This window comes from Phaenicophaeus curvirostris, chromosome 5 (genome assembly GCF_032191515.1).
Source record: "Phaenicophaeus curvirostris isolate KB17595 chromosome 5, BPBGC_Pcur_1.0, whole genome shotgun sequence".
Classification (NCBI taxonomy): Eukaryota; Metazoa; Chordata; class Aves; order Cuculiformes; family Cuculidae; genus Phaenicophaeus; species Phaenicophaeus curvirostris.
In genome coordinates this window covers 53,439,803-53,453,404 of record NC_091396.1, presented here as the reverse complement: position 1 = coordinate 53,453,404, position 13,602 = coordinate 53,439,803, and the positions used below count along the sequence as shown (strand labels likewise).

The 13,602-nt window shown below is 36.9% G+C and overlaps 1 protein-coding gene across 1 annotated transcript in view; it reads left to right on the top strand.

Moving 5' to 3' along the window:
* Window positions 1-10,139, top strand: part of DICER1 (dicer 1, ribonuclease III) — a 51,227-nt gene extending 41,088 nt beyond the window's left edge. The window contains exons 25-28 of the mRNA XM_069858760.1: window positions 4,716-4,984; window positions 7,562-7,724; window positions 7,813-7,888; window positions 8,183-10,139. Of these exons, the coding sequence (XP_069714861.1) occupies window positions 4,716-4,984; window positions 7,562-7,724; window positions 7,813-7,888; window positions 8,183-8,348 (674 nt within the window). The 3' untranslated portion in view covers window positions 8,349-10,139. The remainder of the gene's footprint in view (window positions 1-4,715; window positions 4,985-7,561; window positions 7,725-7,812; window positions 7,889-8,182) is intronic.
* Window positions 10,140-13,602: the final 3,463 nt, after the last annotated feature.

Here is a 13,602-nt window from a genome sequence, read left to right as displayed (position 1 = left end):
TTTTGTGTTGGTGAGGTAAAAATATCCATTCTAAAATCATTAAAGGATCTTTTACTGACTCGTCCCATTGGGCGATTATCCCTAAAGGCTGTTCCTTTTGATTACAAATGATGAATTGTATAGCTAAATCATAACTGACCCGATGACACTGTACTAAACTAATACGCTCACTGATTTCCTGCAATGCTTGTTCAGCTTCTTTTGTCAATGTTCGAGGGGCATTTAAATCAACATCTCCTTTCAGTAATTCAGATAATGGTGTCAGTAGCTGATTATCAATCCCCAAGAAGTTTTGAATCCAATTAATGTTACCCAACGATATCTGCACATCATTTACTGAATTGATTTTTACTTTTAATTGAACCTTTTGAGGTTCTATTGTGTGTTGTAAAATTTTCCATCCCAAATATTTCCATGGAACTTCTCTCTGGATTTTTTCAGGAGAAATTTGTAACCCATATTGCTCTAGACAGTGTTGCAACTCCTTCAGTTCCATATTCAGATCTGCCTTTCCCATTATCAAAACGTCATCCATATAACGATAGACAATCAATTCTTTATGATGATCTCTAAAACTGCATAGAGCACGATCTACAAGTATTTGGCACATTGTTGGCGAGTTTTTCATTCCTTGTGGCAAAACAACCCAATGATATCTTTTCATGGGTTCCCTTTTATTAACACTTGGCACGGAAAAGGCAAATCTTTGTGCATCTTGATCGTGTAGAGGTGTTGTGAAAAAGCAATCCTTCAAATCTATGATTAAAATATTCCAGTTTTTTGGTATCATTGCCGGTGAGGGGAGACCAGGTTGTAGTGCTCCCGCATCCTCTATAACAATATTAATTTTTCTTAAATCATGTAAAAGCCTCCATTTTCCAGTCTTTTTAAGTATAACAAAAACTGAAGCGTTCCATGGACTAGTAGTTGATACAATACGATTTTTCTCTAACTGTTCTTGGACTAATCCTTGTAAAATGGCAACCTTCTCTTCTGTTAGTGGCCACTGATCTACCCAAACTGGCTTTTCTGTTTTCCACTTCAGTTTGTAGCGTTGCCGCTACAAATTTTTCTGATTAGTAGCCAATGTACATCCCATTTGCCCCAAAACATCCCTTCCCATTAAATTCATAGGAAGAGGGGCAATGTGTGGCCTGATTTGACAGGTAAACCTGTCCTCTGTACTTATTTGAATTAGGTATTTACTTTACATAGTTTCTGATACGCCCCCAGCTCCCATTAGGCCTCCATTGGGGTTAGTCAGTTCCCATGTTTTCGGCCAAAATGTTGAAGAAATAACTGTAACGTCTGCACCTGTACTTAACAACATATTCATTAACAATCGCTGCTGTTGTTGCATATGTGTTACTGTTACTAACATTGTTGGGTTTTGAGCAGTTATTTGTGCCTCCCAAAAAATGTTTTTGTCATTCCCTGTAGAACCAAAACCTCCCTCTCCCCTGTGAATATTTTCTGCTTGACAAATTTGTGCCTTAAAAGGTATTAATTGGGCAATTCAGCTCCTCTTTTCAATAGTTACTGGAGGGCTGGGTGTCCACACCATGGCTTGAATTTGCCCTTCATAATCTGCATCAATCACCCCCAGTAATACAAAAATTCCCTGTAATGCGGTACTTGACCGCCCTAACAACAATGCACTCAGTCCAAATCCTAACGGCCGGTGGGCATCAACTGGAACACGCTGTACACTGTTGTTCCACAAAGTCACTGTCTCTGTTGTGGAGCTATCCACTCCGGCACTTCCAGTTGTCCTTGCTTGGAGGTGGGCCAGGCACCCTGGAGTCTCCTGCGAGCACAGCTCTGGTACGTTTCTCTGCAGCTTTCTAGGTGGTAGGGGTTTCCCATCCTTATCATACTGGGAACGACACTGATTCCCATAATGGGGTCCTTGCCGGCATCTCGGGCAAATATCAGGAGCTTGTGACTGTGCCGGCTGTTTTGACACTTGCTCTTTACTTTTGCACTGATAGCTTAAATGATCCGGAGCCCCACAGGTATAACAATGATGCTGATCACTCCCTTCTCTAGGCTTCCAAGCTGTGGACATTGCCTCTGCCATGGCTTGCGTGTGGTATTTTATAGAGCCCATCCTGTTATATACTTCTATCATTTCCACTAAGGTTGCACCCAGCGGCAGGCATAGCAGAATGTCTTTACAGTCCTCATTAGTGTTTTCCAACGCAAGTTTCATCATTAACGCCTGTTTTGCAGCTTCATTATCTTATCTGTTTGTCAATGGCATCACGCAATCGATCAATCATAGTCATGTATTGTTCAGTCATGTCTTGGCAAATACTAGTAAACGATTTCTCAGGCTGCCCTGTCTCTGGGATTGTTGGCAAGGCTCTGTATGCTGCTCGGGCTGAATCCCGTAAGACATCAGGATGTAAACATGCTTGCATATTCGGGTCTGACCACTGACCTCGTCCTGTTAGCTGTTCCATGGTTATAGCAAACCTGGGGTCTCCTTGTGGTCGCCCAATATTCTCTACCGCTAGTTCTTCACAGATTGCTTCCCACTTTGATGCCCATAACAACTTTTAGGTCAGGCTTAAGACCATAGTTGCATAGTTTACAATCCCAGGGGACTAGTACTTGTCCTAAAACCACATTCTCCAGCAATGACTCTGTAAATGGGGCTCTCAAGCCATTCATTTGTACTGTTTTTCGGACTTCCTTAATGAGATCCCATTGAGGTGGTGCATTTTCGCAGAGCTGAACTGGGTAAGCCACTTTAGGCACGATTTTCCCTTCAGCCACAATGTTTTTAAACACGTTGTCCCATCTGTGTCTATAATCTTGCAATGAGTGATACCGTGATTCCGTCCCTTTCTCAAATAGGGGAGCAGATGGATGTACAATTATGTTTTCACAAGCAACTTTTAGAGGTTTAAGAGTGGGTCTCTTGGGTCTCGCTACACTTTTCCTCTCTACCTCCGCTACTAATTTCTCCTCTTCGTCTTCTGACGAACTCAATGAGCTTACTTCAGAAATCTCCTGACCTTCTTGTTCTTCTGAATAATCATTTTGCATTCCTTCACTGTCTAATGTTTGTTTTACTGGCTCAGCTAAGGACTTCTCCTCTTTCAGTGCTTCTAAAGTCTCTAATACTAAGTGCCACGTGGTTGCTACACGCATGGCAATATCATCTCCATGGGAGACGTTTCCAAATTAAGTCCCCTGCACGTTTCCAGCTTTTGAGATCAAATGCTTGAGAGGCTTCTGTCAGAGCTCCATGATCTTTGAGCCATCTCAATAATAGCTGCAGGGTATTTTTATCATAGGTAACTCCTCGTTTTGCCAAAAAGTGCATTATCATCTTTACAATAGCTTTATCTTCTGCAGATATCTGGGCCCCCATCTCTACTACTATATCTTCAGCCGCTCACCTGAATTTGTGATTCGGTGATTTGACCGGGGGTAGGTTTGTCCGCTCAGTCCAGCTGGCCACACGGTCTTTCGGCTGAAGTTCCCCCCACCCCGAGCGCTGGTTCCACAGATCCAGACGCCTTGAAGACTTATCACACCGGGGTCACCATTTGAGGGGATTGATGCACGGACTACTGCCTGATGAGCAGAAGACCTTTATTTAGGCTTAATGGCTCCTTCATATATGTTAACTAGCAAGAACGCGTGCCCATTTTTCTTTACAATGATTTGTTGGTTTTGCTACTTGTTCCTGCACATACAATGTGGTGTTATAGGATTGGCCAAGATTAACTGTTCATGCTTTCTTCATGCTTCTTTTTCTCTCAGCCAAGGTCTTTCAAGGACAGCCTCCATTTTCTTGTGTCCTTCAGCCTGCAAAAACCTCCATAGTGTCTAGTTGAAATTATGTTGTTGGTAGCAGAAGCTTTTGATTCTATTTCTGTTTACCAAGTAAAACAACTGTGAGTTGCAGTTACCTGTATCTTTTAAGGAGTTGAGATCTGGCAACGTCTTAGGTTTAGCTCCTATAAAAGCAACTTAGTACTAGCCATTTCACTCTCATGTTACTTTTGTTGTAATTTTGTCTTCCTTCTCTACCCACCTATCCCTGTTGGCTTTTGAGAGGGTTTTTTTGCTTTTGTTTATATTGTAAAAATAGACCTCCATAGCTCTCCATTCCAAGTCCCCCATCAATTTTCCAAACTGGCAATTTTAGTTTCCAGTTTTAAAGACCCATTCTGAATGGAAGTCTTTGTTCACTGCTTTTTAAAAAATCTAAAAGTGTGGCAAATCGGATGAAGAGTCTCAGATTGTATATTCCTCTGCTTGTAATGAATTGATTTATTTTTTAGTTTTTTTGAGGTTTAATTGTTAGAATTTTCAGATAAGCCTGCTGGCAGAATCTCTTGATTTTACTTTTTTGAAGTCTCTTAGCACAATGTGAAGATCTTGAAGGAAAGCCTTAATTGATTATAAACACGAGTGTTTTGCTAGCCTGACAAAATAACATTTAGTTCAAAAGGGGCTTTATTATTTATTTATTTATTTCCTCCTTTCTGATTTTTTAAAAAAATAATTCACTAACAATTTCTTTAAACACAAAGATACCTATTTTAAAAAGACAGAGTGCTCTTCTCAGAGCGTTGGTTATTTTGTGGAATTTATGTGGCAGTCTACCAAACCTCTTATCCAGAAAGGCCTGGAAAGAATGTGTGTATTAAATTTAATTGTGTTTTCGTATGTTCTTCTATTTCCAATGCTTTAAGATTGTTACCAGCGCTTAGAATTCCTGGGAGATGCAATTTTGGACTACCTCATAACCAAGCACCTTTATGAAGACCCACGGCAGCACTCTCCGGGAGTTCTTACTGACCTACGATCTGCTCTAGTCAATAATACCATTTTTGCATCATTAGCTGTAAAGTATGACTACCACAAGTACTTCAAAGCTGTCTCTCCTGAACTGTTTCATGTTATCGATGACTTTGTGCAGTTTCAAATGGAAAAGAATGAAATGCAAGGAATGGATTCTGAGGTTAGTGGAAGTAGAAGGAATGTGTTCAGTATCTGATTTGAAGCAGCATGTAATTGGATTTCTTAGTGTGATGTTGTAATATTTTAGTTTTATGCGCACAGCAGCCAAAGCAACAGGCTCCCAGAAATAAAGCGTTCAGTGTGCAAAGTAGAATACAAACTTCAGAAGGTGTAGAGTCAATAAGAACAGTCAGAAAATAATCAAATTGAAACCAGTTTGCCTCTAGATCTTTCTGTGACACTTTATTTCAGTCATTGTTTTGCTTCTGTGTTGTTAGAACAACATGGTGGCGGGGAACCACTTAGTTTGCTTTCTTAACTGGCTGATCAGAAGCACCACACAAAATTGTGATTAAGAGTTACTAAGTCACATAATGCTGACTCAGCATAGGATAATCATGCAACATCATCAACTGTACTATCTTGGCGCAGTGCTGTGATTATTTAATGTAGCACAATGACATAAAGCATGAGTGGAAATATCTTTCCACTGGTTTACTTCTGATGTTTTCTGTTGGAACAGGTAGTCGGTGCACTGTACTCAAGTGTGTTTGACATGCTGCTAAAGGCTAGCCAGGAAATGCTGTTTGCTAGCCAGGAAAACTTATGCATCTTTCAGATAAGCTGCTTGAAAAACAGTTTAACTGAAGACTCTCAAACACATATAATCTGTGTGCTGTGCAGGAAAGCTAATGATAATAAACTTTTTTTTTTTTTTTCCTGGAAGATGGGCTAAAAGACAGCAAGGGCCTTGTGAGTCTAATTCTAATCAGGGTCCTGGAAGAGATCAACTTTCTCATTATCCTTTCTTTAAAAGTGTTATCCAATAGATAGCCTTAATAGTTTGTCTTTTGGAAAACTATGACCAATGTCTTAGAAAACTTTCTATCTGAGAATACTACAGCACAAAGTAAAGACGTTATCTTTGTCTTTAGTAATTTCTTCTTTCTGATACACAGTTTAAAAGCTTTGGAGTCAAAATACTTTGGTTACACATATGTGTGTTTACAGCCTTTGTGCTCTGTTGCAAAGTGAAATCAAATGTTTTATGGGAAGGTTCAGAAAACATCAGCTAAGAAATCTGTCACTGAAATTTAGATACTAGAAATTATTTTACATGAGAGGATCAAACTCTTATGTCTTGTTTTCCTCACTGTATGAGTGAAAAGGCTAAAAGCTTATTTTAAGAGCTCATAGTGATGATTTAGCTTTGTTCAGTTCATGCTAGTATGCATAAAGATTGCTTAGAAACTTCCACCAAAGTTGCAACCAAATTGTGTGATGGCTGTTTCAAATAAAATTCTTGTTTCACTCTCCGTACGCCTGCTCCCTATCTTGGTCTGGCACTGAATAACTGAAACTCTTATTTCATCTGAGTTAATGCAAGAGTCTTTGTTTCTGCAGTTCATGCCAGCTAGACTGGTTTCCATGTGTGTCTCCACGTCATCTGCTTTACTTCTTTTCAAATCTCACTCCCAAAACATCTGTTGTCCCTTGCCTTATAGCTCTTAGTTTCTCTCAACTTCTGTTATTTCAGTATAACTCAAAAGTGCTTCAGTTCACACTTGGTATGAAATATGCTGTTCATAACACTTTGAATTAGTCTTTTAACATAAAAATTCCCATTTGGAGTGTGTATACATATCAAGGGTGATTTTTTGTATTACTTGTTTTGGGTAGAAGTATCAGGTGGGACTAGTTTACACAGTATGTGGTGATTTAAAAGAATGAAATTGGGTTTTAAACCCTAAATAGGGGCCAAGTGGAGAGAGAGGGCAGCTGCTGGGGAAAAAAGAGTAACAGAAACTTATTTCTTTTTAATGGTCAGAAACTTTGTTTTCAGGTTATTTTGTTTGGACTTAAGTGAATGTATATTATATATACATATAAAGGATATATAAAGGATTAGGTAAAATCTTAACTTTTAAGACATCTACTAAAAGTTTAATTTCAATAATGAGAATTTAGTGGCATAGAAGAAAAGTGCCTGCTACATTCAAAAAATACCTGTGTGCCTGTTAGCTCAGTCTGATGTTGCTGGTTATCAGTTATTAATGGCTTGTTTTACTAATGGTCATACTTGTCTTTGAGAGTAGATGAGGTAAGAAAAAGGTACATCTGACTTTCTTCCAGAGACTGGATATTTTAAACACTGCTTCTAGAAGGTATTCAATGTATGAACTCCGCTTTGTTATGAGTAACTTTCTAGTATTAACTGATAGAGCTAAGTCGTTTTCTTATTGGAAAAAAACAGATCCATGGTAAAATCCTACAGAATTATTGCAGTAGGAATTTACGAAGCATATGAGGTTTCTGTATGCAGTAGTGTTTGGGATTTTTTTCACATTTGAAAAATGATACGTCCAGCAACTTGTTTTCATTGGGGAATAAAAGAACAATTTCACTTTGGAAAGTTGTCAATGAAAACTTAAAGGAAGCAGCTCAGTATAGGATGTAAGTGAGTTTGCAATCTGAAGATCTTTGTTCTGTTTTAAAAGAAGCAATTGTTTCTCTCTTTTCTCCTCCTCTTCTCTCCCCCTCTTCCCCCCCTCCCCTGCCTTTTTTTAATTGCAAACAGCTCAGAAGATCTGAAGAAGATGAAGAAAAAGAGGAAGACATTGAAGTACCAAAAGCCATGGGGGATATATTTGAGTCCCTTGCTGGTGCCATTTATATGGATAGTGGCATGTCTTTGGAAATGGTTTGGCAAGTGTACTATCCAATGATGCGGCCATTAATAGGTATCATCAGCTTTCAGAAAAAAATTAATACTGAAATGCCATCTGCTGTGAAGAGAACAAAACTAATTTTTTTCTTCTTTTCAAATAGAAAAATTTTCTGCTAATGTGCCCCGTTCCCCAGTGCGAGAGCTGCTGGAGATGGAGCCAGAGACAGCCAAATTTAGGTAAGAATATATTTTCTTTTGTACGCAGTGCCATAAAATGTATTTAAGCAGTGCTTCATAAACTACTGAGGATTTTTAAATGTCATGAATTAATTTTAATTAATTTTGCATTAAGCAGCTAGGATGGAATTGTCTTCATTAATGTTAATTTTTATCCTTGCATAACTTTCTTGAGAAAAGTAATTATTTCTGTCTAACTATACTGTTTTAACTTCTGTTGAAAAGAGAATTTCTGTCTCTTATTTCACATTAACTTGCGAAGGCAGTAAGTAATTCTTGTGTATATTTTTACAGTCCTGCAGAAAGAACTTACGATGGAAAGGTCAGAGTAACAGTGGAAGTAGTAGGAAAGGGAAAGTTTAAAGGTGTTGGCAGAAGCTACAGGATTGCCAAATCTGCAGCTGCGAGAAGAGCACTACGAAGCCTCAAAGCAAATCAACCTCAGGTCCCAAACAGCTGAGACTCCTCTTAAAAAATAAATAAAAGGAGGGGAAAAAGACATGCAAATAAAGCAAATTTTAAAAAATTTTGATGTTGAGAGGAACAAATTGGAAGACAGAATTTAAAGTTTGTTTGATAACAATAGATAGCAAAACATTTAACATGTATAAAATTTTGGAACTAATTGTAGTTATAGTTTTTTGCGCAAACACAATCTTGTCTTCTTTCCTCACTTCTGCTTCGTTTAATCACGAGAGTGCTTTAATGATGACATTTAGCAAGTGTTCAGAATAATTGTTGTCAGGTCTTTTTGGTTTACTTTTATTGTCAGTACAGCTTTGCTTAGTGTTAGAAGGCCAGGGAGCTTATGCCTAATGCAGTTGTTAGATTTATATATAGTAATCTTGAAATTCTTCAATCTGTGCACTAGTGCCAGTCATAAAGCAGTTGATAAACTGTACTGGATGATTGGGTGTAAGAAAGAATAAGTGTGCCAGTATTCTTTTTTTTTTTCTTCTTTTTCTTTTTCCCCTCTCCATGTCATCTTTTTACATTAAGATGGCATTCCAAATCATTATTGCACTTATTTGTTAGGGACAGATTTTAATTGAAATGGCTGGCGTACTGGTAGAATGAAACTTCAATTTCCTTATACCACACAGTCTTGCATAAAAAAAGGTTCTTGCCTTAAAAATAAATAAACCCTCATTAATAATCTTAATTTCTGATCTTTTTTGGAACAAACTGTTTTACATTCCCTTCATTTTGTTATGCATTTTACAATGATACAGCTCTATATTTACAGTACAACTCATTACTATGGCTGTAACTTATTACAGGATTATAATAGAAATTGTATTCATATATATGTAACTAGGTTATTTTTAACAATTCAGAGGAAGTGGTTAGTCTACTGTTTTTTTTATACCATAAACAAAATATGGTCTTTGGCTAAAATTCCAATTTTACACAAACCTGCAAGCTAGATAGTTCCAGTACTGGAAACAGTAACAAATAATTGCACAGTGCAAACTGTCACTCTAACAAAATAACCTTAGACATATCACACCTAAAATATGCTGCAGATTTTATAGTCAATTGGTTATGTATTTAACAAACAGAGCACCTTTACACTTAGAGATATTTCCACGTAAATTTCTTACTGTACTTTTCAGAGTTGCATGCATGTTTCACCTACCAAAGCTGTGCTGTTAAATAACATGAGAGTTGATGTTTGAGATATAACTGCCGTACTTTTGATACATCTGTGATTTAGGTCCTTAATTTAGAGAAACTAGCTCATTGGTGTTTTGGTCTAATAGGGGCGGGGGGGAAATCATACTTTTGTTTTTTAAGCTTTGCCTATACTTCTTTAATTAGAGTTTTGTAGGCACTCTTCACTTAAATACCTCAGTTCTTTTTTTTCTTTTCTTTTCTTTCTTTTTTTGCATGCATTGGGTTTTTTTCTGTTTTGGTGCTATGTTTATATATTATGCTTGAAATTTTAATTTTTTGCACTGTAACTATAATACCTCTTAATTTACCTTTTAAAAAAGCTGTGGGTCTTGTGTTCCCACCAATATCAGTAGAGGTTTGCTGCAATTTTGCCCTGTTAATTATGCTTGAAGTTTGAGAAAGCAGAGCAAGGTGTTTTAACGTTTTCCAGCACAATAGTTTGAACTTGATGCTGTGTCTTATGTATTAAATTACAAATAAATACTGTATTTCCTGCTTTTAAACCCTATTCCTTTCCTCACAAATGTACACTAAAACAAAACAAAAACTGTCAGCTCTTGCTTTCTTACAAAAATGCCTTAGTGACAAGGGGTAGACATTAAGCTTTTCTGAAATACAGTTTTCCAAAGTTCATAAATTTTCTATCTCAGTCATTTTTCATTCTGCAAAAAAGACCATTCTTGTATTTGAAGGCAGCATTATTATAGCAGTCAGACTGAGAATTAAAATACTAGCTTATAAAAAATTCTAGCATTTGTTTGGTACTTCAGACATGAAAATATAACAGAGACATGTTAATGAAATGGAACAGTAAAAACATGCAGTCTACATTTTCAAAGGTAAATTGCTTTGTGTTAGCTATTTAAAAAAAAAAACAAAACCCAAAACATCACTGATTTAAGTTACAGCTCTTCCTTTGTGGTAGGAGTGAAGTTTCTTAGAGGAAATACACAACCACTAATGTTAGCAATTCTGTGTTTCTGGCCAGATGTTAATCAGCAGATAAAATCAGATATCTATTAAGTCTTAAGTAGTTTTAACTGCATTATGAAAATCTTAAATTTAAGTTAGTCTTCTAATGCCTGACATTTCATTCTGGTTGTTACAAGGTTATAGATTCTCAGGGGTTTCAGGTAGTTGTTAGCTGTAAAGTGCTACGGAGTGTTTTGTTGCAAAGAAAGTTAACAGAACTTGTTCTGTGTTTCAGAATAGTTTAATGATCACTTTGTTACTAGATAAAGCCTATGAATTGGAAATCTGAAATGTGTAGTGGCTGACTCTAAAGTAGTTTCTGCTGCTGACGTGTTTTTAAATGTTTTAAATGCCGTGATTTTTTCCAATGTGACCTCATTGAAATATTTTTTTAAACTTTGAGATAGAAAATTCATATTAGTTTCCATGTTATACATCTGTGTGTTTTACCCTACAGTTGATATGAATTTGATATTGGACAGTGTATGATATTAAAGACCTAAATCTGATCATTTGAAGGTTGGGATAGAAATCACTTGACATGCTATAAGCACAAGTGTAAGCGGACTGTTGCAACCCATCTTCAAAAACAACCACACAGGCTCATCATAAATAGTGGGGGGGTTAGTTGGCATGAACTTTGTTGGGTTTTTTTATCTAAGTCCTGTTATACTGTACTTTAAACAGTCCTCCTAACTATGCTGCGTTTTTATTTTTATGGCTTTTTTTTGCGCTGTTCTGTTCATGTAGCACAAATAAGCATTGCACTTGGTACCATGCTTTACCTCATTTCAAGAAAAAAAATGCTTAACAGAGAGGAAAAATGTGGTTTGGCCTTGCTGCTGTTCTGATTTACTGAATCTGAAAAAGATAATTATAATGCCTGCAATGTGTCATTTACTTGCACAACTTAAATAGGTCATTTGTAATGTCTGTGGCATTTTTACTGTATGTGAAAAAATACAACAAAGAGATGTAACAACTCTTGATTGTATTTTAAAGCTATTGTTTTTCTACTACATCATTTTACTGTTATGTGAAGTAATTAAAAGTAGAATGACCTCTGACACTCCAGTAATTATCTCTGAACAAACCAACTTATTATGTGTATAATGTAGTTTTTGCAATAAGACAGCCCCTAGTAATTTGGTCAAACTCAACTAAATCTCTGCTCAGTCTGAATATTGAGTGCCCAGTAGCAACTTCTGAAGTGTTTGTTCAGCTTGATGCTGCTAAAGTCTGTACAGAAAAAAGCCCTACTATTTTTAAGTCTCATTACACAATGGTATGTTGTGACTGCAAAATACAGAACTCAGATGAATGAATTCCTGTGCTGGAGAGGAATGTAGCGGTGGCCTAGGGATGAGGGGCCAGATCCTCATCTAGTGCAAATTGATGTGCTGTCATTTAATAAATAGAACTGCATTCTTTGATGTACCTAAAGATCTTGTGCTTATGCCTATGTTGCAGAGTTTGGATTATCCTCCTTGTAAGAAAATATAGAACCATAAACTGGAAAATGTGGGGTTTATATCACATTACTATGCTACATGCATTTACCTGTTTAGAAAGTGAACTCTTTGTATCCCAGTCACAGCAGCACACACGATCTGAAAGTGACAAATGGTGTCATGGTCTGCTGTGACGCTACACTTGCCTCTGACAGTATTCTGGGTTTGTATGCTGGGGGGGGTCCCTACAAAAACATTCCCATGGAAATCTCTATATTTATTACATGAGTAAAGTGAGAAGGATTTGGGGTTTTGGTACTTATTTACTGACATTGATCCTTTTCCAATTGCTCTGATTTTCAAGAAGTTAATTTCTTTACTTTCACATTAGGTTTAAGACTTAAAACACTACAGTTCATGACCATGAAATGTAATCCAAATATCAACTGTGATTCAATCTGAATTATGGTAGCAAATATGTAGAGGTCATTGTAGTATACTCCACTAGCAGTTAAAGTTAACTCTGTCGAAACTACTACATTTCTTAAATTTTTTCCAGTGAAGTCCTTGGGTTTGTTCCCCTCTTATATTTGAATGGCAACCACAGACTACTTTAATTGCTTTGTAGATGCACTCAGAATTTACTGCAGCAGCAAGTTGGAGAGAAAAATGTTTGTGAACAAGAATTGGAAGTTGCAGGCCTTTTAATTGTAAATAGTTGGACTGAAAAGATGGTTAAAATCAAGTAGAATGAATGACAAATATAATTTGATGGACAATAAAATATTTACCATCACATGCTGCAGCTGTCTTTAAGGGACATAAAATGTAATTCATTCATACTGTAATCATGCTGCAGAAGTTTGCAATCTGCACCTTATGGATCACAATTACCTTTAATAGTTTTTTTGTAATAATTGTAGTTGAGTATATCTCCAATAAAGTTATGGTCTGTTCACCTTGTATTGTCTTTTTGCTTGTGTTTTGAGTTCCTCTTAATCTTTCCATAAATGTTCTAGAGTTTACAAAAAAATTACTTTTCGATCCCAGTCTAAATAAAAGAGAAATTGTGAAACCATTATTTCTTGGCCTTGTTTAAAGACTGCTTGTCTCCTTCCTCTGATGAATGAACTGTCTTCATAGCTGTGTGAAGCCTCTTAAGGGACACTCAGGTTAAAAATGATGATGTACGTGCTACAATTTGATCTCTGTGTTGACCATTATACCTGCAGAATTTCTGCTGGAGCTGGGAGGCCCCCAAGCACAAGGGGTCAGTAATGCAGGGTTGCACAATTCAGCACGTGTTTTAAGAATAACATGTTAATCTTTACTAATAGTCTCAACATTAATAAAGTTTATTTTCATTATTTTTTTTCCATTTTTTTTCCGTTAGTATTTCACTTACCCAGAATATACTGAAAGCATGTTTTTAGAGTGTTCTGACTCGTACACCAGCATCTTGACTGTAGTTTACGGGGATGAGATGGACTTGCTGGTAAAAGACCAGGAGTCTTCCTTTTTGAAAACTTCCCAATGCAACAGTCAGTTTCTTGACATCTGTGATGGGCAACATCTATCTCACATTTTGTCTTAAGTTATAGAGAAAAGCCTGCT